Source organism: Lissotriton helveticus, chromosome 11 (assembly GCF_964261635.1).
Source record: "Lissotriton helveticus chromosome 11, aLisHel1.1, whole genome shotgun sequence".
NCBI lineage: Eukaryota > Metazoa > Chordata > Amphibia > Caudata > Salamandridae > Lissotriton > Lissotriton helveticus.
The window spans coordinates 1,101,439,800-1,101,462,100 of NC_136072.1; the positions used below are offsets into that span (position 1 = coordinate 1,101,439,800).

The 22,301-nt window shown below is 44.6% G+C and overlaps 1 protein-coding gene across 4 annotated transcripts in view; it reads left to right on the top strand.

Moving 5' to 3' along the window:
• Positions 1-22,301, top strand: part of SMPD4 (sphingomyelin phosphodiesterase 4) — a 641,449-nt gene that overhangs the window by 340,327 nt on the left and 278,821 nt on the right. For all 4 annotated transcript variants that reach the window (XM_078667774.1, XM_078667777.1, XM_078667775.1 and 1 more), the window contains one exon: positions 1,952-2,023. In XM_078667774.1, the coding sequence (XP_078523900.1) occupies positions 1,952-2,023 (72 nt within the window). The remainder of the gene's footprint in view (positions 1-1,951; positions 2,024-22,301) is intronic.

Consider the following 22,301-nt stretch of genomic DNA (forward strand, 5'->3'; position numbering starts at 1 on the left):
TTCACTAGATGTCCCTTTTATACACGTTTTTATCGTGTTATTAACCAAGGGAGGTTCCATGAGCCTTTAACTCATTCTTGGACAGCACAGCTGTATGTGGTTCTACTGCATGTTAATATGATCATTTGAAGCCTGTCTAAATTGTGGGGAAACTCCTAATAACTAAAGGTACTTGAATAAAAGAGGCCTTTTCCAGCCATGTTTGGAAATCTTCATATGGAGGGTCATTTCTTCTGGTTAATCTAGGATAAGGTTGCATGCAAACAAGGTTTTAAAGAAGCTCCCAGAGTGGTAGGTAGGCAGCAATTTTTCAAGTACAGTGGTACATGATTTTGATGCAGATAATTTAACTGATGTCTCTTTTTACTACTTGTTCTTTCTTTGCAGGACCTGCTTTTAAAACAGGACATAAAGTTAGCTTTCTCTGTACTTTTTATTTTATTATTCAAAAGCATTTATTGCACACAATAGAAATGTGATTGCATACCAAAAATATATACTCGGTTGCATATCTTCAGACTTAATTGAAAAACAATTTGGGTAAAGTTTAGGTGTATGAAACCTGCTTCATGTACCCAGTGCCTCAGTTTGATTTTGAAAGTATTGGCATAGAAGAGATTTTTCGTACAGCTAGGACATTTGTTATGTGGAAGATACGCATTTGAAACCAGCATTGGCAGAGCCAGCAGGTGTCACCTACAAGAAAGCTTTTTTTCAAGGTTGTGTTTCTTTAAAAAAAAAAATGTTTATGGTAAGCTGCTGGCGCTTGGGGTTGCAGATTGGACGGAGGGCATGGCGAGGAAGCACTTTGACATACCCAGAATTGACTTATGTCATATAGCTTTTTTTAAAAATTTTATTGTCAAGGCTAGTCCGAGGGGCAGCATAGACTATGGTGGGGGGGAGGTGCTGTGGACAAGCTGGCAACAACGGAAGCTGTAATGGAATGCCTAGGTGAAAGCTGATCGCACTCCTGGTGACTTAGATTAGACCCATAGACAATTTACCATAGCTTTCTACAGTTGGACTTGCATAACCCATGATAGTCCTTTTGTGTGCTTTGCAATGTGTAGATCAGTACTATCAGCCATTTTCATATGAAAAAGTGATCCTTTTGCAGTGCTTTTTTCACATAGCGGGTTTGGACACTGCCATGCCATGCCACTGAATACATTCCTACTGGAATTTGCATTCTCCTTCCATAACATAATGTTGCCTTACTGCATCCTAACCATCTGCTCACTTCAAACTGCTCTTTTACGTCTTGCACAAAAGTAGTTAATCATCCACACTCCTCTCTACCTAACTTAACTTAACTTCCACCAACAGACACCTCAACTAATGCAAATAGTGGATCATTTTATGAAAACAATACTAAAAATGATTACATTCCATCATGTGTGAAAGTATTAATGAACTAAATCAGTTAACTAACTACTAATCCATGGGTTCCCGGCTTAGCATGCTTAACTCACTAAAATAATCTCTTCAACACCTTGTCAGGGGCTGTAAGCTCCATGTAAAAGCTGTTACATACAGTACAATATCTGTCTTTGACTACATTTTAAATGTGACGGTATGTAATATAAGAAGTTATAGCCTTTGTATGCAAATAGGCTAATACAGGTCTCTGTTATCATGCCAATAAAGTTCCTATTGAGTGTTGTGCTATTTATGGTTCGGATATCATGTAAGAAACACTGCACAAGAGATTCAGACGTTGAGGTAAGCCATCCATTTGAAATATTGACTCATCAGTGTTTTCAGTTCTAAGAAAACTAGAAAACAAGGCTGCCGATCTGTCTTCAAACATCAACTAAAAACATGAAGCAAAGGTGTTGTGTGGCTGTGTCATTAGAATGGTATGAAATAACATACTGGGTTTGATGCCAGGAATAAATATGTATAAATTTACAAAGATGTAACTTAAAGTGCTGTTGCTTTCTTGAAGGTCTTTGTTGAAATGTGGCTGCACCATTACTCGCTGGAGATGTACCAGAAGATGCAGCTGCCTCAAACCAAGGTAACCTGTATAACTACACCAGCATTGAATCGCATACTGTGAGGTTTTACACCTACCATGATACATTGGCCATACCCTTTGGTAAACCATTCACAGCACATTGATAATGGCAAATACTGGTATAATCTGCAAGGAACCACATGTTCAAGTTTGGTCAGAATTTCCTCAATTGATCCTTCTGGCCATATATTTAACAAGCGTACAGAACCTATCCAGTATTTTCATCTGGACCTTGGCACAGAACCTAGTAGACTCGCAGTGATTTACCATCTTCAAACAATGCAGTTTTTTAGCAAGGGCTTTAGTGATAAGAAGCATGGTGTGAAGATGCTGGAGTTGTCTGACCCTCATACTTGATTAAGCCAGCCTTTATTTTACTTTCAGTATGTTCCATATTTTTACATATTTCTCTTCGTCTCCCAACTTAGTAGTCCATTTTGGGGCTGAGTTCTGGTTCAGGGCCACCTCTTGGAAAACCTTGAGGCTTCACCAAACATCATCTTGATGACCCTTTCAAGTAAAACTGCTGTATTTTTGTGCACCCTCTGAATTGACTAGTTTGTGCTGCAGAGAGTGGATCTGCGGCACGTTCCTCTACCGGTGCCAGTGGTACACTACTACCTTTGTACCGAATCCACTTTCTTTTTCCTCCACTACAGAGTGTTTTTAATGCTTTGTGGCAAAGCTAGAATTAAAAGTTATGCTATGTAATAGATCAAACACTATTGTGCACTTGTTTGTCCTTTATAGACTAGAGATAAGGGTCCAAAGCGTTGAAAGTGGCTAATCATTCTTACACTAACCTGCCTGGATTAACATACTCTGCTTCTGGCCTGACCTGAATTTTCAGAAAACATCAATTTAGCATGTATTAGAAGAAAATATGCTTACAGCTGTAGAATTATGCAGTAATGACACAGAGGCATATGCTATGGGAGACACAAGTTTATTTGGTTTCCAACTCCACAGCTCCATGGAGAATTATCGCCCCAACCTCCACTCTACAGTTGAACATGAACATTCCACAGTAGAATAGCTGATGTCACAATGAGTGACATAGAGCTAACCTTAACCATAGAGTATAACATACAACATCTCCTTAATATGCAATACAAGAAATATACATATATGCATAATACACAAAAACTGCTCTGAAGAAATCTAAAAGGAATGAAAAATAAATCTATCTTAACCATAAACAGCTAAGCAGTAAACTATGTAAATATATACACACTAAGAGCAAAAAGGCAAAACACAAAGAGTAAAAGAGCAAAAAAAAGAGAACAAAAGAAAGTTACACTTTAATGCTAAACATGTTATTCAACATAAACACAATGCCTGAGAGAAGAAAGCTTTCTTCCAAAACTACTACCATCCAAAGCGTTTTGGAGGATTAGCCTTTTTGTTACTTCTGCGTGGTTCATCCGTTTGACCAACATCTTTGACGCTAGTCTTCTCTTAACTGTTCATCTTCAAAACTACTTGCTTAGGCAATTTATAGACTCTGGATATATTCCACCAATCCTTATTAACTCTCACGGCTTAGTGCGAAACAGCATCCACCCTTACCTAATTTAGACAACCGATTGGCAACCTTATGGGGTTGACGGATTCTAACCCAATCACCTATTTGCAGTTTAGGTGCTTTCGCCTGAATTCCTGTACCTTCTTGTTCCACTCTTTTATCATCCACCATAACTTTGGTATTGATTTTTGATTCATTCTCACCAGCAGGCAGCATATGTAAACCCCACTTCCTCATTAAACAGAACACATTTCAAATGTAGCTACTCTCCCCCTCAAAATTTCGAACTCAAAATTTGGTGTAGTGCGATGTGCCCATAACATACTTTGCATTGCTTTTAAAAGATCCATCCTGTTACAGCCCACTGTATACACTCCACTAAAAATGCGGTTCATGCGCTAAATAAACCTGTTCACCAGAGGGTGGCAAAGAGCTACTCTACGATGCAGGATTTTGAACTGTTGCAAAAATTCACTCATTTCTTTTGATACAAACTGTACTCCATTGCCCGATACGATTTCTTTATGAAATCATTCTCTTGCAAAAATACTCTGAAAATGTATTATAACACCCTCGGTGTTGGGATCTTTCATGAACTTTACTTCCCACCATTTGCTCTAATAATCAGTAACCACAACAACATATTTATACTTGTTGGGCAATATGTGAAACGGTCCAATAAAATCCACTGCAAGTTTCATTCATGGTCCTTCTGGTAACTCCAAAACCTGACACGGGAAAAATGTTTTAACCACATTGTCTCTGGTGCGGCATATCACACACTCAGAAATCTGATTATCCATTGAGGGCCACCAAAATACATTTTGAATCCTCCTGTAAGTGTTGGCGTGTCCCTGGTGATCTACATGTCCTAAATCAACAATAAGGCTCCTTAACTTCTCCAGTGGAACAAACTTATCACCTCGCATGATCATATTACACTGACAAATCATCAGCAATTTTTTGTTGTATTTCTCTTGGCAGGTTCCTCTCCTCAGGCCATCCTTTCATTATGTAGTTACTTATAGTAGTGGGTAATTATCTAACCTTAGTTTTTAAAACCACTCATATTCTGAGAAACCACCATGTAAACAAACATCAATACTCGTGAAGAAATATCCTCTCCTTCCAGTGACAAAGGAGACCTAGAAAAACAGTCTGCTTGAATAATGTTCCCTCCATATATGATCAATCTTGAAATTATACTGAAGCAATTTGGAATTCAATCTGGTGATTTTAGGTATGAGATCTTTAACTATATGACCAGTTTGTGATCTGTCAGTGATGTAAACGTCCTGCCCCACAAAAAACGTTTAAACCTTTTGACTGCCCAACAACAAGCCAACAACTCACTTTCAATCACAGAGTTGTTTTTCTCACTAGGACTCAAAGCCTTACAAGCAAACCCCCCTTTACACTCTTTGCCTTGCTTTATTTGAATGATCATACCCCAAACCATTTAAACTTGCATCAACAGAAACACCACATTCCCTGGAAGAGTCAAATGGTGTTAAGATTTTACGTGCTGTATGTTTGCCCTTGATCTGCTCAAATTCTTCCGGACACTTGTCAGCCCACTCAAAAGTCACCCTTATTCTTAACAAACCTTGCATGTGTTCTGTTTTGACAGCAGATTTGGAGTAAAACTCACATACACTGAGAAATGAACATATCTGTTCCTTACTGGTAGGGCAAGGTACCTGGACAATAGCCTCCATAAGTCCATGACGTGGCTTAACTCCATCCTGCAAAGTGAGATGTCCCAGATATTCAGTGGACTGAACTCCAAAAACATATTTTTGCTTGTTTGCCACAATCCCCACTTCTTGTTATCAACTCAACACAAGCTTTTGTCATGCTCTTCACAGGTTTTCCCTGAGACCCATATATTATCCTAGACAACAAAAGTGGTTTCCACCCCTTCTAAAACATTTTCTGTGATAACGCTGAAATACAGAAGCTGCTGAGGCCAAACAAAATGGCATTCTCATCAATTGAAAAGTGCTAATAGGGGATACAAACACAATGAAATATTATGAACTGGCATCTAACTCCGCTTGGTGATAGACCGACGCCAAGTTGTTTTTGAGAACAGTTTGGCCCCTGAAAACTTTAATATTATGTCATCAACTCTTGCTAACTTATTTATTTATTTGTATAGCGCTAGAATCGACCCCCGAAGGGGTATCTCTGCGCTTAAGCAGACTGTGAAGAGAAGCGGTGGTTCCTAGCAGGTTTAGCAAACACAGAATAAGAAGGTTTTAAGCAGTTTTCTGAATTTCAGATGTTCTGAGCCCTGTCTTAGAGAGAGAGAGAGGGAGCTCATTCCAGAGGAAAGGGCCAAGGTAGGAGAGGGCTTTTCCTCCTAATCTAGCCTTTCTTATAGGAGGTACCTGTAGAAGGTGTTTACCACTGGAACGGAGCGATCTTGGGGGTGCATAGGGTAGAAATGTATCCGAGAGATAGGAAGGGCCCAAATTCTGCAATGCCTTGTAGATAGTGCAACAAGTTTTAAATTTAATCCGTTGACGGATAGGAAGCCAATGAAGCTTTACAAGGAGGGAGTCCTGGATGGAACATTCAGGACCAGCCCTGCTGCTATGTTCTGAACTACCTGTAGTCTGCTGAGTAAGGTATTATTGTCCGAGATCAGCAGGCCATTACAATAGTCCAGGCGGCTTAGTACCAGAGCCTGGACTAGAGTTTTACGGGTAGAATCAGGAAGTAGAAGAAAAACTCGACTGAGTAGGCCTATTACATGAAAACAGGAGCCAGCTGTTTGGGCAACATGCTCCTTATTTATTTATTTATTTGGCTGAGGGCCCGGTCTAGGCGAATGCCCAGATTTTTAACTGTTAGCTTAGGAGCAGGATAGGAGCCCAAATCAGATGGCAACAGCCTGGAGTCCGTAAGAGGGGAGCCTCTCCAAAGGGCATTACCTCTGTCTTTTCCACGTTGCATTGTAAGAAATTATTTACCATCCATTGTGATATGGCTCTCATCCCATTGGAGAAGGCCGACTGGACTGCAACTGTAAATTTGTTAAATGGGAAAAGGAGCTGCGTATTGTCGGCATATGATATGGGAATGTACCCATATGTCCTCAGGAGATTGGCCAAGGGAGCAACATAGATGTTGAATAATGTTGGTCTCAGACATGAGCCCTGAGGTACTCCCTCGGTCAATTCCATAGGAGCCGAACAATACGAGCCAAGATTAACACTCTGGGAGCGATCAGACAGAACACTCTTCATCCGTAGTAAGGCTGATTCTCTTAGCCCCACCTCTTCCAATATTTTGAGCAAGACACTGTGAGGAACTGTATCGAACGCTGCGGATAGGTCCAACAGCACCAGAATCATAGAATGGCCCTTCTCTATGGACTTTCTGATGTTATCTGTAACTGCAAGTGATGCGGATTCGGTGCTGTATTTGGGCCTAAAACCAGACTGGGAATGGTCTAAACATCCAGTCAGTTCGACAAAGTTGGAAAGAAGGGTATTAACATGTTTCTCCATTAGTTTGCTCAAAAATGGAAGAAGTGAGATGAGGCGGAGGTTGGAAAGGTCCGTCCATGGAGTTTTAGAGTTATTGTGGATAGGTCTGACCTGGGCGACCTTCCACTCCTGTGGAATTTGACAATCTGTAATGGAGAGATTGATAAGAGATTGTACCACGGGGGCAAGCTGTTTAGTCAAAGAATGAGAATCTGCTTATATCCCTTTAAACTTCCTAAGTCCACACATACTCTCAAACTTCCCTTCTTTTTCTGTTCTTCCATCAAAGGCAAAATCCATAAAGATTACTCAGTAGGCTCAATCACTCCTGCCTCACGCATCATCCTCAATTCATCTGTTAGATAATCTCTCACACTAAATGGAACATTATAACATTTATGCTTAACAGGAGTGACCTGATCTTTAACTTTGATCATGTGTTTGAAACCTTTGATACACTCAAGTTTCTCAGTAAAGACATCCTTGAACATGTTAGCCCCATTCCTGCCCCACGTTGTCACTTGTCACTCACAAGGGAAACTTGTTCTTTGGTTCCTGGTCTTAATGTTGATCCAAACAATCCTTGGTGGTACCACCCAAAATATTAAGATCATTCTTGACCACATTAAAAAAGTGGCAAAGCTACTTAAAATGCAACAATCTTTGAAAGTCAAATACGTTTCAAAATACTCTATTACCTCTATCCTCCTTCCCTCATATTAGACAGGATTTCTGTCAGGAGGTTTAAGTTGTTTTATTAACCCATTTTTGACCAAATATCTCTTCTGATAGCATGGTCATGTGCGTATCGGAATCTACTAACAGCTTTATATCTTTACCATCTACAACAATGTCTTCATATAGATCTACACATTTATCTGACTCTTCCTTCACCACTAGCACCAGATCACTCATGGACCTTATGACATCCTCGCTACTTTCATCCTTCACATAATTGTCATGAACAATATTGACTTCATACTTAAACAAGCATACCTTTGCAGAGTGCCCTTGTTTACCACATGTGCGGCATGAAGCTTTCCTTAGAAGACATAAACGTCCGTTTGGGAAATGTGAAGGAAACCCACATTTAGAACACCCATTTCTTTGAAAATTACTCTTCTTCTCTACTTTTGATAGCACCACATTTTTGTTGTGTTTAGCTGAATAACTGTTTGTTCTGATCCTTAATTACCCCCACAACCACTTGATCAGTCCCACCAACTCTTTAGATTTTTCAAAGTGAGTAGCTTCTCTTGCACCTTTTTATCTCTACACCTCACAATTTGATTTCATATCAGTTGCAAGGGAAAAGTTTCAAACTCTTATTCAGATGCCAATATGCGTAAGGCTGCTACATTCGCATCGATACTCTCATCAGATTGCTGTTCCCTAGTAAAGAATGTATGCCTTGACACCACAATACTACCCTGTAAGTCAAATTGTTTCTCTAATCTGGCCACAGCCTCTTTAAATTAATCTAAAGCATCTTCTCTTTAATCTCTTTCCAGGGGTGGCAAATGTTTGAGAACAGCTTGCCCCTCAAATCCTAGATTATGTTCTAGAATATATATTTTCTGTCCTGCTCCAAGTCTGTTTCCACCAACTGCCCTGTACCATACTTTCCACCTAACTGGTGGGTCTCCTGGAAGCTTTAAAAATGGTGGTTGTGGATGTACACTTTGTTTCTCTTCCAGGGGATACTCATCAATAGTCATAAGTCCCGCTCGATACTCCTTTCATTGAAAGGGAAACCCCCACCCCAATGTTGCCACTCTGTTAACGTCGATTCCGGCTGTCTCTCCTGCATACACTGTCCCTTTAGGATAACGGAGGCCACCATTAATACCACTCTTGGCACCAAAAATACAAAAGGAGAGGCTGTCCTAAATATGGCTTTGGTTAACTGCCGTTCTCTACCAAAGCATGCCACAGAAGTTGCTCTACTAATCGAAAATTCCCAGTTGGATATTCTTTTTTTAACAGAAACGTGGCTTGGACTGTCATCTGGTCCCGATATCGTCCGTGCCTTACCATCTGGTTATTTGATCCAACATAAGGATCGAGGACCGAAGGTTGGTGGAGGGATTGCTATTGTGTACAGGGAACACCTAGCTTGTCGCCTGATCGATTGCCCTATCCCAGATTGTGAGAGTATACAATTCTCCATTGCACAATCCCCAGAAGTTTCTCTCTCGGGCTTTCTAATTTATCGCCCCCCCGGCTTGATAGGTCAATTCGCAGAAGGACTAATTGAAGCCACCCTGGATGCGGCCAGCAAGGTCTCCAATTTTATTGTGCTAGGAGACATGAACCTCCACTTTAATAACTCCCTGGATACTACTGCACAGGAATTAATTAAAGATCTAGCCATCTGTCATCTTAATCTGATCGTTCAGCTTCCCACCCACCTCAAAGGGAATCTCCTAGACCCTATTTTTTCCAATGTTCTACACTTGTCCGCAGATGATCCATACCGGATCCCTTGGTCTGACCATATGGTGATTCCCTTCTCATGGAAAATTACCAGACCCATCCAAAAAAAATCTTCCCACAAAATTTTAAATAGACGCTGGACAAAATTGGAATCCGGTGATTGGATTGAATCACTAAAGCAGAGCGAACCTCTGGCCAATCAAAACATTGAAAAGGCTAACGCAGATTTTAATCATTGGATTGAGCTGTCATTGGACAAAGTGCTCCCCAAAAAAGAAATCGCACACAAAAAAAGTTCCAATAAACAGCCCTGGTTCAACTCAGACCTCAGGCTACTCAAGCAGGAATGCAAAAAAGAAGAAAGGCTATGGCGAAAACATTTCGACAAAGAGAAGAAAATTATATATAGATCATCCATAAAAAAATATATATCCGCCCTTAATACAGCTAAATCCATCTACTATGCTGAAAAAATTGAAATTTCTGCTAATGCCCCTAGAGAAATGTTCAGAATAGTAAAGACACTGATAAAAGCCCCCGACCCACCTTCCCCCGAACTCTCTCCAGAGGAATCTGGTGTGCGCTGCAATGAACTTGCAAGTTTTTTTTCTACAAAAATTAAAAACATTCTTCTCTCTCTCCCCCCCCTTCCTGTAACTGAACCAAACCAGCTGCTGATGGATGCTTCAAACGTCACCTCACCCCGCCTGGCATCTTTCCTCCCGCTTAATAGCGAACTCTTTCCCGCTCTTTTCAATTCCATAAAAAGTGGTTCTCCTCTTGATCCTGCACCTATGGCTATCCTAAAACTCGCCTCACCCTATGTAAACAATTATATCATTAATCTTGTAAATGCCTCACTGGAATCTGGTGTGGTACCACAAGATTGGAAACTGGCCATGGTAAAGGCCTTGCTAAAAAAAAAAAAACTTAATCCCGACGATTTTTCAAACTATCGCCCAATTTCCCTCCTTCCCGGTATCAGTAAGCTTACCGAAAAATGGGTAAATAAACAACTAGCATCATACCTGGAGACCTATGACTTGCTACACCCTACCCAAACGGGATTCCGAAAGGGACAAGGGACCGAGACAGCCTTGTTAAGAGTGGTCGAGGATTCCAGGAGGATTTTGGACGCAGGTGGCAGCGCGGCCATCATCCTCCTGGACCTTAGTGCCGCTTTTGACACGGTTAATCACCGTGTCCTTCTGGCTCGCCTCGAGAGGATTGGAGTCATGGGCAAGGCCCTTGAATGGCTTCGGTCCTTTCTTAGTGACAGAATCTTCAGGGTCTTCTCAGATACCAACTGCTCCCTCCCCGTGCCATTGCAGTGTGGGGTACCACAGGGATCTTCCCTTAGCCCCACACTGTTTAACATATATATGGCACCTTTAGCGGAGGTTGTAGCCCCTTTTGGAATCCAGCTGATAAGCTATGCTGACGATACTCAGTTAGTGGTCTCTCTAAATCGGGTGGACCACCCCCCAAACAATCTACGTAGCTGCCTGGAGGCGGTGGCGAAATGGATGGATGCATCCCACCTGAAATTAAATGGGGGAAAAACTGAGCTAATGCTGCTGGGAAGGAAAGCCACTTTTAACAACACCATCTTGTGGCCTCCCTGTATGGGTCTCGGGCCCACTCCAAAATCTGAAATAAAAACCCTTGGCTTCTGGCTTGACACGGAACTGTCTCTCAAAATACAGGCAAGAAAGACTGTAGCCACTTGCTTTGGCTTAACTAAAACAATTCGGAAAATCCTCCCTCAGCTACCAGAAGCTGCAAAAAAAACATAGTCCAGTCGCTTATTTTATCAAGGCTGGACTATGGGAATGCACTCTATCTGGGCGCCCCCATTTCAGTTATACGACAACTTCAGATCGCCCAGAATTCCGCAGCAAGACTACTTACCGGAACCAGTCACCGCATATCAGCTGCACCATCACTTAGGATTTTGCACTGGCTCCCCATAAAGGAGCGGGTGCACTTTAAATCTCTCTGTCTGGTCCACAAAACTTTTTATGGGAATGGCCCTCCCATCTTAAAAGACATGGTCATACCATACAGACCATCTAGGGATCTCCGTTCAAAACAGCAAAACCTCCTCACAATCCCCAGGACCTACAGAGCTCGAACAGGGGACCGCCTGTTCTCGCGTAATGCAGCTAGATTGTGGAATGCCCTCCCTCTTCCACTTCGCTTAGAGCCCAGTTTGACTGTCTTTCGGAAAAAGATAAAAACTATTCTGTTTCCTAACATATAATTACATTCGCCCAGTCTACGTCAGATCTTTATTTCTCTCTCTCTCTTTCTGGTTAACTATCAAGCGCTGGGATGCTCTCGAGTAGCCATGCGCTATAGAAGAACCTTTTCAATTCAATTCAATTCAATTCAATAATCCCCACCCACGAAAAAAAAAAATATATATATACACACACACACACACACACACACACATAGATATACATGCACTCACACATACATACATATATAGATATACATGCACTCACACATACATATATAGATAGATATATACACACACACACACACTAAAGTTTATAAACTTTTAATACTATACACCTAAATATGTATGTACCTACATATATGTAACTATGCATCCCAATGAAAGAATTCTAACCAAAATAGGGACAAACAGCTAGAAAAACAATATAGCAATACTTGTAATAGAGACCATACACCCAAATTGCTTCATACAAGAATCTTTTATTTTCCAGAACAAGGAAAAAAACAAGTAATTGCAGGCAGTTTGGCCCATAGGCTGCACAGGAATAACTGTCCTAAGACAGAAAAGACAACTGCCAACTTGACTTATAGAATCACAAGAACCTAGGCACTTTGCCTTTAAGAACCTCAGAGAGCCCACTGCTCCCAGCATGCACCACAGGTGACCATTAGGTCAGTTCTTTTTTCCGGCTCCTTCTGAGAGGATCCTGGAGCTTGAGCTCGACAGTTTTTTGACTTTTGTGTCAGAAATTGTTATATTCTTTTGCTATTTAGAGGTGGTAGAGAGCGGAACATCCCGTCTGGAAAGTGGCCTTGGAAGTCGGGAGCCCTCCTCTCATCAAGTCCATCGACACTGACACCATACTGCCTCTTCAACATCTAGAAAAATGCAGATCCCAGACTGTTCACCGTCGACGTCGTTGCCACCTTCGAAGAGAAGGCCTGTACAGTGTCTGACGTCGAGACGGCGTGAGTCTCCGTCGTCGAGAAAGGCCTCGACGTCGAAGCATCCATTTTGGGATCAAGGTATGACCAGGATGCGGGTCTGTCGACGCCGTAGCACACATTGACGTTTAGACACCCGTCGACGTCGAGACACTCCCCGTCGCCTCATCGTAGGTTGAAGTCGAACAGTTTGCCGACGTCAAGGAGACATGAGGAACAATCAACGTCAAGAGCAAAACAACGCTCAACGTCGAGATCACCACGCCATGGAAGGGTGTCGACTTCGAAGTCATCTCGACGTCATTACAGGTAGCCGTTGTGATCCCCTTTTGAAAGAGTTGGTTCTCCAGTGAGGCCAACAAGATCCTTGGCTCCTGAAGAACATCTCGAGTCGATGTTGAGGGAGAAACATTTGTCGACGTCGAGGCCATCGAACCTGCTGTAACCTCTGAGGAAGTTGCTGCTGCGTCTCATTCTCCCGCTAGTTCTTCATCTCCAGGAATACACATTGTCCAAGTTTCACCGGAGGGCTCTCCGGTGGTTGGTGATGATTCTCGACGTAAAAAGGCTAGGGCCCTCAGCAGCCCTGGGTCGGACTACTCCCGGACCTACTCGCCTTTCCACTGCTCAAGATCTCCGATTCAGACTTCTCAAAGGTCTCCTCAGAGGTCTCCTAGAAGATCAAGATCTCCTACAGTACTGTCGTACAGAAGAAGAACCCCTCACAGGTCACGCTCTCCGCGACCCCGTAAGAGGCATTCAAGGGCTAGATCTCGTTCTTTCCATTCTTCACCAAAAAGAAGGCGACGGAGATCTCCTACCTGGTCAACATCTTCTACTAGGCCCTCAATGAGAGATTACTCTCCTACATGTACCTCTACTCCTCCCTCAAAAGTTTCGCCTATTGACGATCTAACCACCTTCAATGAGGTATTATGTCGAGGAGCGAATAAGCTAAACATAGCTATGTCAGTGCCTACGGTTTCTGCCTCAGTAATATTCAAAACCCTGCATCACCATTCTTCAGCTAGACCACTGCTGCCTCTGGTTCCTGGCATTATTTATCTTGCCACTCAGACCTTTTTAACACCTGCAACTGTGGGTTCCGTACCCTCACAGATAGCTAAAAAGTATAAGGCCCCAGATCAGGATCCATTATTCCCACGCTCTGACCCACCTCCAGATTCCATCATCGTGGCAGCGGCCAGGAAGACTCAGTCAACGGTCTTCCTCTTCAGCTCCTCCAGACAGAGACAGCAAACTAATGGATTCCATGAGCAGGAAGATGTGCAACACATCGGCTTCGTTCATGAAGGTCGCCAGTGCCTCCCTCTATTAGGGAGATACGACAGATCCTTATGGGACTCTCTGAGTCGTTTTGCTGATAAGCTCCCTAAGGAAGATCGTTGTTATAAAAAAGGGTGGTCGATTACAAAACAATTAAACATTCCATTACTTAAATATAAAGGTACACACGCAAAGTAAGTATCATTTAGACTGAATTTAATTCAACTATTCGCAATGGTTTCCTACAATTTCGCATATATTATATTTCATATTCATACAATACATGGTAAATTACGTACAGTTCTTCAATTAGTGCTCGGTGATTGTCAGAGAAGAAAGGAAATTTAAAGGAGGGTAGGGTGTGTTTGGAAAAGAATAAGGGACAAAGAAAAGGAATTGTGTCCTATAAACAATTCTGTCTTATTCACAGAGCATTTCCAGTCCTGTTACAGATCACAGTTGTTCCCTAGAAACACACTATACACGGGAGCTAAGTTTAGCAAGTTTTCAGTAGGGCGTGTATGTGTTGATGATGTTGTCGACGTTTCGACCCCCAGGGTAAGGGCGGGTGGGTCCTCAGTTTGGGGTCTTCCTCAGGACAATTAAAAACAGTGACATAGAGCACATGTGCAGGCGTTCGTGTGCTGTCCCTTCTGAATTAGGACTCGCGCCTGGAGATTTGTTTGAGATCGCCAGTCTTTGAAGAGCATTAGTCTCTCAAAGACGTCATAGATGACGGGGTATCAAAGCTGGGACAGTAGATCCGTGGGTGTGGCAAGCGTCCTACATCCACCGGGCGGTAAATTCCAAAGTGTAGATAAGTTACACCATCTGCGTTACTGCTGACAGATCGTTCACAATGAGAGACTAATGCTCTTCAAAGACTGGCGATCTCAAACAAATCTCCAGGCGCGAGTCCTAATTCAGAAGGGACAGCACACGAACGCCTGCACATGTGCTCTATTTACATTTTTTATTTTATTTCACAGAGTTTTATATAGCGCAAACTTGACCCGAATCGGGTATCAGAGTGCTTTTCATAGCACCAGTTGCATTACATGAGGACACATTCATTTTGTTGTGAGGCACGGGGAGATTAAGTGATTTGCCCAGAATCACAGGATGTTCAGCGTCATTGCTGAAACTCGAACCTGGTTTCCGAGGTCGACCACCCTAGGTGGGTCTAGAGAAAAAGAAAGACTTTTGTAGGCGTTTTCGTTCCAGTGATGAACGCCAGTTACAACAAAGGGGTCAGTTATCCCAGTGGTTGTCGCAAGGTCACCAACAACTACAAAGATCCCATTTCCATCAGAGACGACCAGGGAGAGGAAGAGGCAACAGCAGACCTCTACCTCGAAACAGCCAACAAAGCAATGAGGGGACACTTCTTCTAAACGTGTTGTCCACTCCGGTAGGAGGAAGTATTGCTGGTTTTCTGGAGGAGTGCAACGATATAACAAACGACAAGTGGTTATTAAATATTGTAAGAAATGGTTATCTTCTACGATTCAAGATTCCACCTCCTTGGATTCCCCAGAAGGGTGTTCCCACCTCGTGTCATCCCATCCTACAACAGGAGGTGAGCAGTCTTCTGTTGAAAAGAGCCACAGAACCCAATTCATCAGAAGCGACAGGGAGTATGAGTCTTCCCTCATTTACATCAAGGAGACTGAATGTGCTCCATAGAGTTGCAGGACACTTATTTCCACATTCCAGTGTCTAGGAAGCATAGAAAGTTTCTCTGTTTTCAGGTGGCTCGACACCATTATCAATTTCGGGTGTTACCATTCGGCCTCAAGTCAGCCCCAAGAACTTTTTCAAAGTGCATTGCAGTGGTGGCGGCTTGTCTTCGCAAAAAAGAAATTTTCATTTACCCGTACCTCGACGACTGGCTTCTGAAGAGTTCTACTCAATCTCTACTTCAGTCGCATCTGTCATACAGCCTCAAAATTCTGAGCAGACTGGGTCTAAGAGTCAATTTCAAGAAATCGATTCTCAACCGCACTCAAAACATTCACTACCTATGTTTGTCTCTTGACACCGTGGAAGGAAGCGTGTGTCCTTCTGAGGAGAGGTTTGCATCTATCAAGATAAAGTCTCAAGAACTGCTTCGATGTCTCTACCCTTCGGTCAGACAAGTGTCCTCTCTCCTGGGGTCCATGGCCTTGTGCATCTTCATAGTACCCAATGCCCAGTTGCACATGCTTCCCCTTCAGCAGGCTCTGGAGGACCAGTGGGCACAGGCTTCAGGAAGTTGGGAGGATCGAATTACTCTTCCCCAGTCTGCCAAGGACTCCATCAGATGGTGGACAAAGAGGTCACATCTGATGAAAGGGGTCTCCTTTCACCAAGAGACTCTGACTCAAACCATTGTCACAGACTCATCCCTGCTGGGCTGGGGTGCTCATATGGATCACCTTCAGGTGCAAGGTCTGTGGACGGACACAGAAAAGGGTTACCATATCAATTTTCTGGAACTAAGGGCTGTTCACCTGGCTCTCAAATCCTTCTTTCCATCTGTGAGGTCCAGCTCCCTCTTGATTCAGACGGACAACACCACAATAATGTTTTATCTGAACAACCATGGAGGCACCAGGTCCAGAGTTCTGTCCCAGGAGGCTTAAGCGATTTGGGGACGGTTACTGGCCAGACATCTAACCATCAAGGCAGTCCATGTTCCAGATGTCTTAAACGTCCAGGTGGACTTTTTAAGCAGAGACTTCATAGACGCTCACGACTGGATGCTCAACAGCGAAGTTGCTCTTGACATCTTTCAGAGATGGGGTTTTCCAGATATAGACTTGTTCGCGGACGAGACAAACGCGAAAAACCCAGTCTACGCGTCCAGGTTTCTCCAACCATGGTTAATTCGGGAATGCACTGCTAAGCTGGACTAAGAGCTTGCTTTACGCTTTCCCCCCACTACCTCTCATTTCGGCAGTGATCACCAAATTTTACAAGACCAACTCCAGGATGATACTGATCGCCCTGGAGTTGCCACGCCAGTGGTGGTACCCGGATCTTCTTCAACTTTCCAAGGTTCCACAACGGAGGTTGCCTTGTCGCCCAGACCTACTGTCCAGGAGCCAGGGGAGAGTGTTTCATCCCTGGATGGATGGATGGATGGATGGGTTTTTATATAGCGCAATATCACCGCCAGGTCTCAAAGCGCTTTGCATTGGGAACCCGTCCTGGTTTTTCCCTGTGAGATAGCCCCTACTGGGTATCCCCAAGGTGAAAGCCAGGCATCCCGCCACGGGGGGCCGTAGTGGAGATTAAGCAAGCTATTGCCCAGAGTTGCAGAGTGTGAACCTGTGATTCGAGTAGGCACCGAAGCGAGAATTATCGAGTCCGTGGACATTTTGGGTTCAAGACCCTGCCACGTCGGGAATTGAACCCTGGTCCCAGGTCTGATCTCACCGTCCGGGTCTGCCTCCTCTAACCAGTGAGCCACACTTCTCCACTGACTCCCCTCGCTGTGCTTAACAGCTTGGCTCCTTAACTCTTGCAATATGGGCATTTAGACTTGCCAGCTGACTGTGTGAACATTCTGAAGGAGGCCAAGATGCCTTCTACCAGAGCTTCCTATGCTTTTAAATGGAAGCGTTTCTACATATGGTGCTTAAATAATGGACATGACCCGATTAGAGGGCAGGAACAGGTCATTCTGCCGTAACTATTGTATCTGGCTAAGTCGGGTCTGCAATTCTCATCTATTAAGGTACACTTAGCTGCTATCACAGCATACAGAAAGTCACCTACGCAAGGTTCCTTTTTTAAGATGCCAGTAGTGGAAGATTTTCTAGAAGGAATGAAAAAGGTATTTCCACCAGTGCGAGCTCTCTCTTCCCCATGGGAGCTCAATGTGGTCCTTACCAAGTTAATGGGAGCACCTTTTGAACCAATACACAAATCTTCCTTACAACATTTGTCTTGGAAAGTGGCATTCTTGGTGGCAATTACGTCTGCTCGTAGAGTAAGCGAGCTGCAAGCTCTGTGCTGTAAGGAACCTTACATGGTGTTTCATGCAAATAGGGTAGTTCTTAGGACTCATCCTAGTTTTCTGCCGAAGGTGGTATCAGATTTCCACATCAAACAGGGAATCACTTTACCCACTTTCTTCCCTAATCCTTCGACTCCCCCTGAAAGGGCCTTACACTCCTTAGACCTTAAGACCGTGTTGAAGTTTTTTCTGATAGATACATCTGCCAGTGGATTCCTCACCTTGTGTATATCCCCTTGCGTCAGCAACATTCGGAAATTCTTTTTGTAGCTTCGCGCCGACCTGGACGACGTCACAGAGGCACGGCATCGCGCGCGACTTCGATGACGTCACCGACACCATAATAGGCCCACGCCGGCGCGATGACGTCAGTTCCCTTTTTTCCGAGTCGTCGAAGCTAACGGTTTCTTAGGATCTTTTATTGTGCGGAAAGTAACTTTGTTACTATTGTGATCTTTTGTTCTGTATCTGTTTGGAGTGCTGTCTTCCGTCGAAGATGTCATCGAAGAAGACAGGATTTAATCCATGCGACTCGTGTGCCAGGATGATGTCCATTACTGATCCTCATGGTGACTGTTTGTGGTGTCTGGGCTCAGATCACGACGTCAAGGGTTGTCGTTCCTGTCGAAGATGAACCCAAAGGCTCTTAGAGAACGAGAGGCGAAACTCCTTCTTGCCAAAATTAAGGGTAAGGATACCAAGAGGACTTCGAGGTCAAGATCAAGACGATCGAGGTCAAAGTCGAAGACGAGGTCGCGGTTGAGGTCTCGGTCGGAGTCGGCTTCGGGGCATGCTTCGGGTTCCTCGAAGAAGAAGCATAAGAGGAAGAAGCACAGTTCGAGACACCATTCCGGCAGGGAGTCGGACTTGAAAAAGAAGTCATCTTCCCGAAGACATCATAAAGGCATGATATCTCCCTCTTCGGCTCGTAAGCCTGAAGGTGAGGCCTCGCCTTTACAGTCTCGGGATCCAACATCGAATCCGTCTTCGGAGCCGTACCAGTCTTCGTTGCATGATGAAGAGGAAGTTGAGGCTCCTCAGGTTTCGGCGACTCCAGTACACCAACCTGTGGAACAGGAGGAGTCGAATCCGGTACAGCCTCTTCAGGGGCAACCAGTGGGTTCGTACTCTGTTTCCTGGTCCAGGTCAGGACCCTTCGCATTCTCTTAACGCCATGTATGGCGTATATGCGAGAGCAATGTACCCCTCTGGTGCACCGGCTGGTCCCATGGGTCCATTGTCATTTAACTTGGGCGTGCCTCAAGCTTATGCTCCGGCGCCTTTCTTGCCGTTTATGCCGCCGCCGATTCCACCATGGCATAGCTCGGCTCCACCGAAGTCATCGACTCCGCACACGGCGTCGCCGGCTCGGAAGCGACCTCGGGATCAAAATCGAGGTTCAACGCCGGTTCCAGCTTCTCATTCAAAAGCGGCTCCAGCTCCTCATTCGACGCCGGCTCCGACTCTGTCGGAGTCGTTACCAGATCAGACGATGTCGATTCGGATAGAGTGGTCGGGCGTAAAGTGCAGCGCCTTATGGAGGAGAAGAATTATGAGGAACCTGAGGTTGAAGAAGGCGAACTTCAGGATCAGGAGGATTACTTTGAAGAGTTGCAGGATGTAAGTGGTTTGGAACTTTCACCGGAATGGGAGTTGCCCGCTGTATCTGATACTCCTTCTAAGGATGTGGCTCCTTACCATGTGGTGATTAAGAAAGCTGCAGAACTCTTAAATTTGACTTTACCATCTGTGGAGTACAAGTCTAACATTCTTACGGAGGTTCTCCATTCTCCGTCCTCTGTGGTTGAGCCAACTCTACCATTTACTGAGGCTCTAACTGAACCTATATTGGAAGTCTGAAAGAGACCTCTTACTGCTCCTGCGGTGTCAAAATCAGTTGCAAGACGCTATAGGGTGGCACCTGGAGATCCTGAATTCTTGTCTATTCATCCTCTGCCAGAGAGTTTGGTGGTCCAGACTGCTTGCTCAAAGAAATCGGCAGGTGCTTTTCCCCAGGTTCCTGGAGATAAAGACTCTAAAAAGCAAGATCAAAATGCGAAAAAGGTGTTTTCGTCCAGGAGTATGGCCCTTAAATCCACGAATGCTACTTGTCTGCTAGGCAGATATGTTCATGCTTTGATGGACACAGTGAAGCAGTTAACATCTAAGCTTCCTGAGGAGGATAGGAAGAACTTTAGTGAAGTGATATCTGACACACAGGCTGCAGCTTGTCAGATCATACAAAGTGGTATGAACACGGCGGATTCAGTGGCTAGGATCATGGGGTCTTCGATTGCCACTAGAAGAGCTGCTTGGTTAAAGACTTCCGAGTTTTCAGCTGATGTTCAGGCTGCTCTGATGGATTTGCCTTTTGATGGCACAGGCCTTTTCGGGAAGGAAGCTAATGCTGCCTTGGAAAGGTTTAAAGATAGCAGAGCGACAGCAAGATCTTTGGGTCTGCAGACTAGAGGCTCTTTCACCAAGAAGTACAAGGGTTTTGGGAGGTCTACTTTTCGAACCTATAAGCAGAACCAGCAACAGCAACAAAATCCTTTGTACAAGTCCTACAGGGGTAGACAAAGGGGTCGTCCACGTGGATGTCAAGCCTCCTCCTTCTCTACTTCCTCCTGTAATACCCACCCCCCACCTACAACAGCAAAGCAGCCCTAGATCTGCCATTCCGGATCATGTGGGTCCGGTAGGGGGGTCGGCTTACTTATTTTCTACGGGTTTGGGAATCGGTTACATCAGATCTTTGGGTTCTCAATCTCGTAGAGAATGGGTATGCTCTTCCCTTTCAGGAATTCCCTCCTAATTACCCTCCTTGCCAGGGTTTTTGCTCGGAGGACCATCTGTTGCTCCTTCAGGAAGAGGTACAGGTACTGTTCAAAAAGGGTGCGATAGAGGTGGTTCCAGAGCAGGAAAGGGGTATGGGGTGCTACTCACGGTGTTTCCTGATCCCCAAGAAGGATGGCAGGCTTCGTCCAATCCTGGATCTCAGGATCTTGAACCTTTACCTGAAGCAGGAAAAGTTCAAGATGCTCACCCTTGCACAGGTTCTTCAGGCGCTGCTGGAAGAGGACTTGATTGTGTCGATCGACTTGCAGGATGCGTATTTTCACATCCCAATCCTGAAGTCACACAGGAAGTATCTCCGTTTTACGGTGGGGTCGCAACACTACCAGTTTGAGGTCCTTCCATTTGGTCTTACTACTGCGCCTCGAGTCTTCACCAAGGTGATGGCTGTGGTGGCTGCACATCTCAGAAGGTCAGGGATTCCGGTATTCCCTTTTCTGGACGACTGGCTGATCAAAGCAGAGTCTCCAGAGATAGTGCTCCATCAAGAGACAACTCAGTTGTTGCACAGGTTGGGTTTTTCGATAAATGTATCCAAATCTCACCTGGTGCCCTCCCAGCGCAACCTGTTCATAGGTGCAGTACTGGACACAACTGTATGTCGAGCATTCCCTTCACCTCAAAGGATTCGCGACATACAGGAAGTGATTCCTTTATTTCACAATGAAGCGGTCGTTCCAGTCCTGAAGGTCCTTTGCCTGCTCTGTCTGATGGCTTCCTGTATTCTGTTGGTCGACCATGCACGCTGGCATATGAGGGCACTCCAGTGGTGCCTCCGCAGGCAGTGGTATCAACACAACGAGGATCTCAGGGAGTCAGTGAGGATCTCCAGAAAAACTGCAGCGGATCTGTCTTAGTGGAGTGTGGAGGGCAATCTGTCTCAAGGAAAGCCTTTCCAACTTCCTCCAGCGGTGGCCACGGTGATAACGGATGCGTCCACTCTAGGGTGGGGTGCTCATCTGGGGGATCTGGAGATCAAGGGTCTTTGGTCTCCCGAGGAAAGGTTGCTTCAGATCAACCTTCTGGAATTGCGGGCGGTATGTCTGGTGCTCAAAGCCTTCCTCCCTTCCCTTCGCGGTCGGTCGGTTCAGGTCCTGACGGACAAAACCACCGCGATGTGGTATGTCAACAAGCAGGGAGGAGTAGGGTCGCAGTGTCTCTGCAGAGAGGCTCTGCGTCTCTGGTCCTGGGTTCAGGATCATCAGATTTGTCTGATGGCAAATCTGGCCGGAGTTCTGAACGTGCGTGCAGACAGTCTCAGTCAGCAGTTCTCAGCCGACCACGAGTGGAGGCTTCATCCAGAGGTGGTTCGTCACGTCTTTCGGATGTGGGGAACTCCTCGGGTGGACCTGTTTGCCACTCACGAGAATGCTCACTGCCCGTCATTCTGCAGCCTCCAGTTTCCGATGCAGGGAACCTTGGGTGACGCGTTTCAGTTGAGTTAGGACTCACTACTCCTTTAGGCGTTTCCTCCTATACCATTGA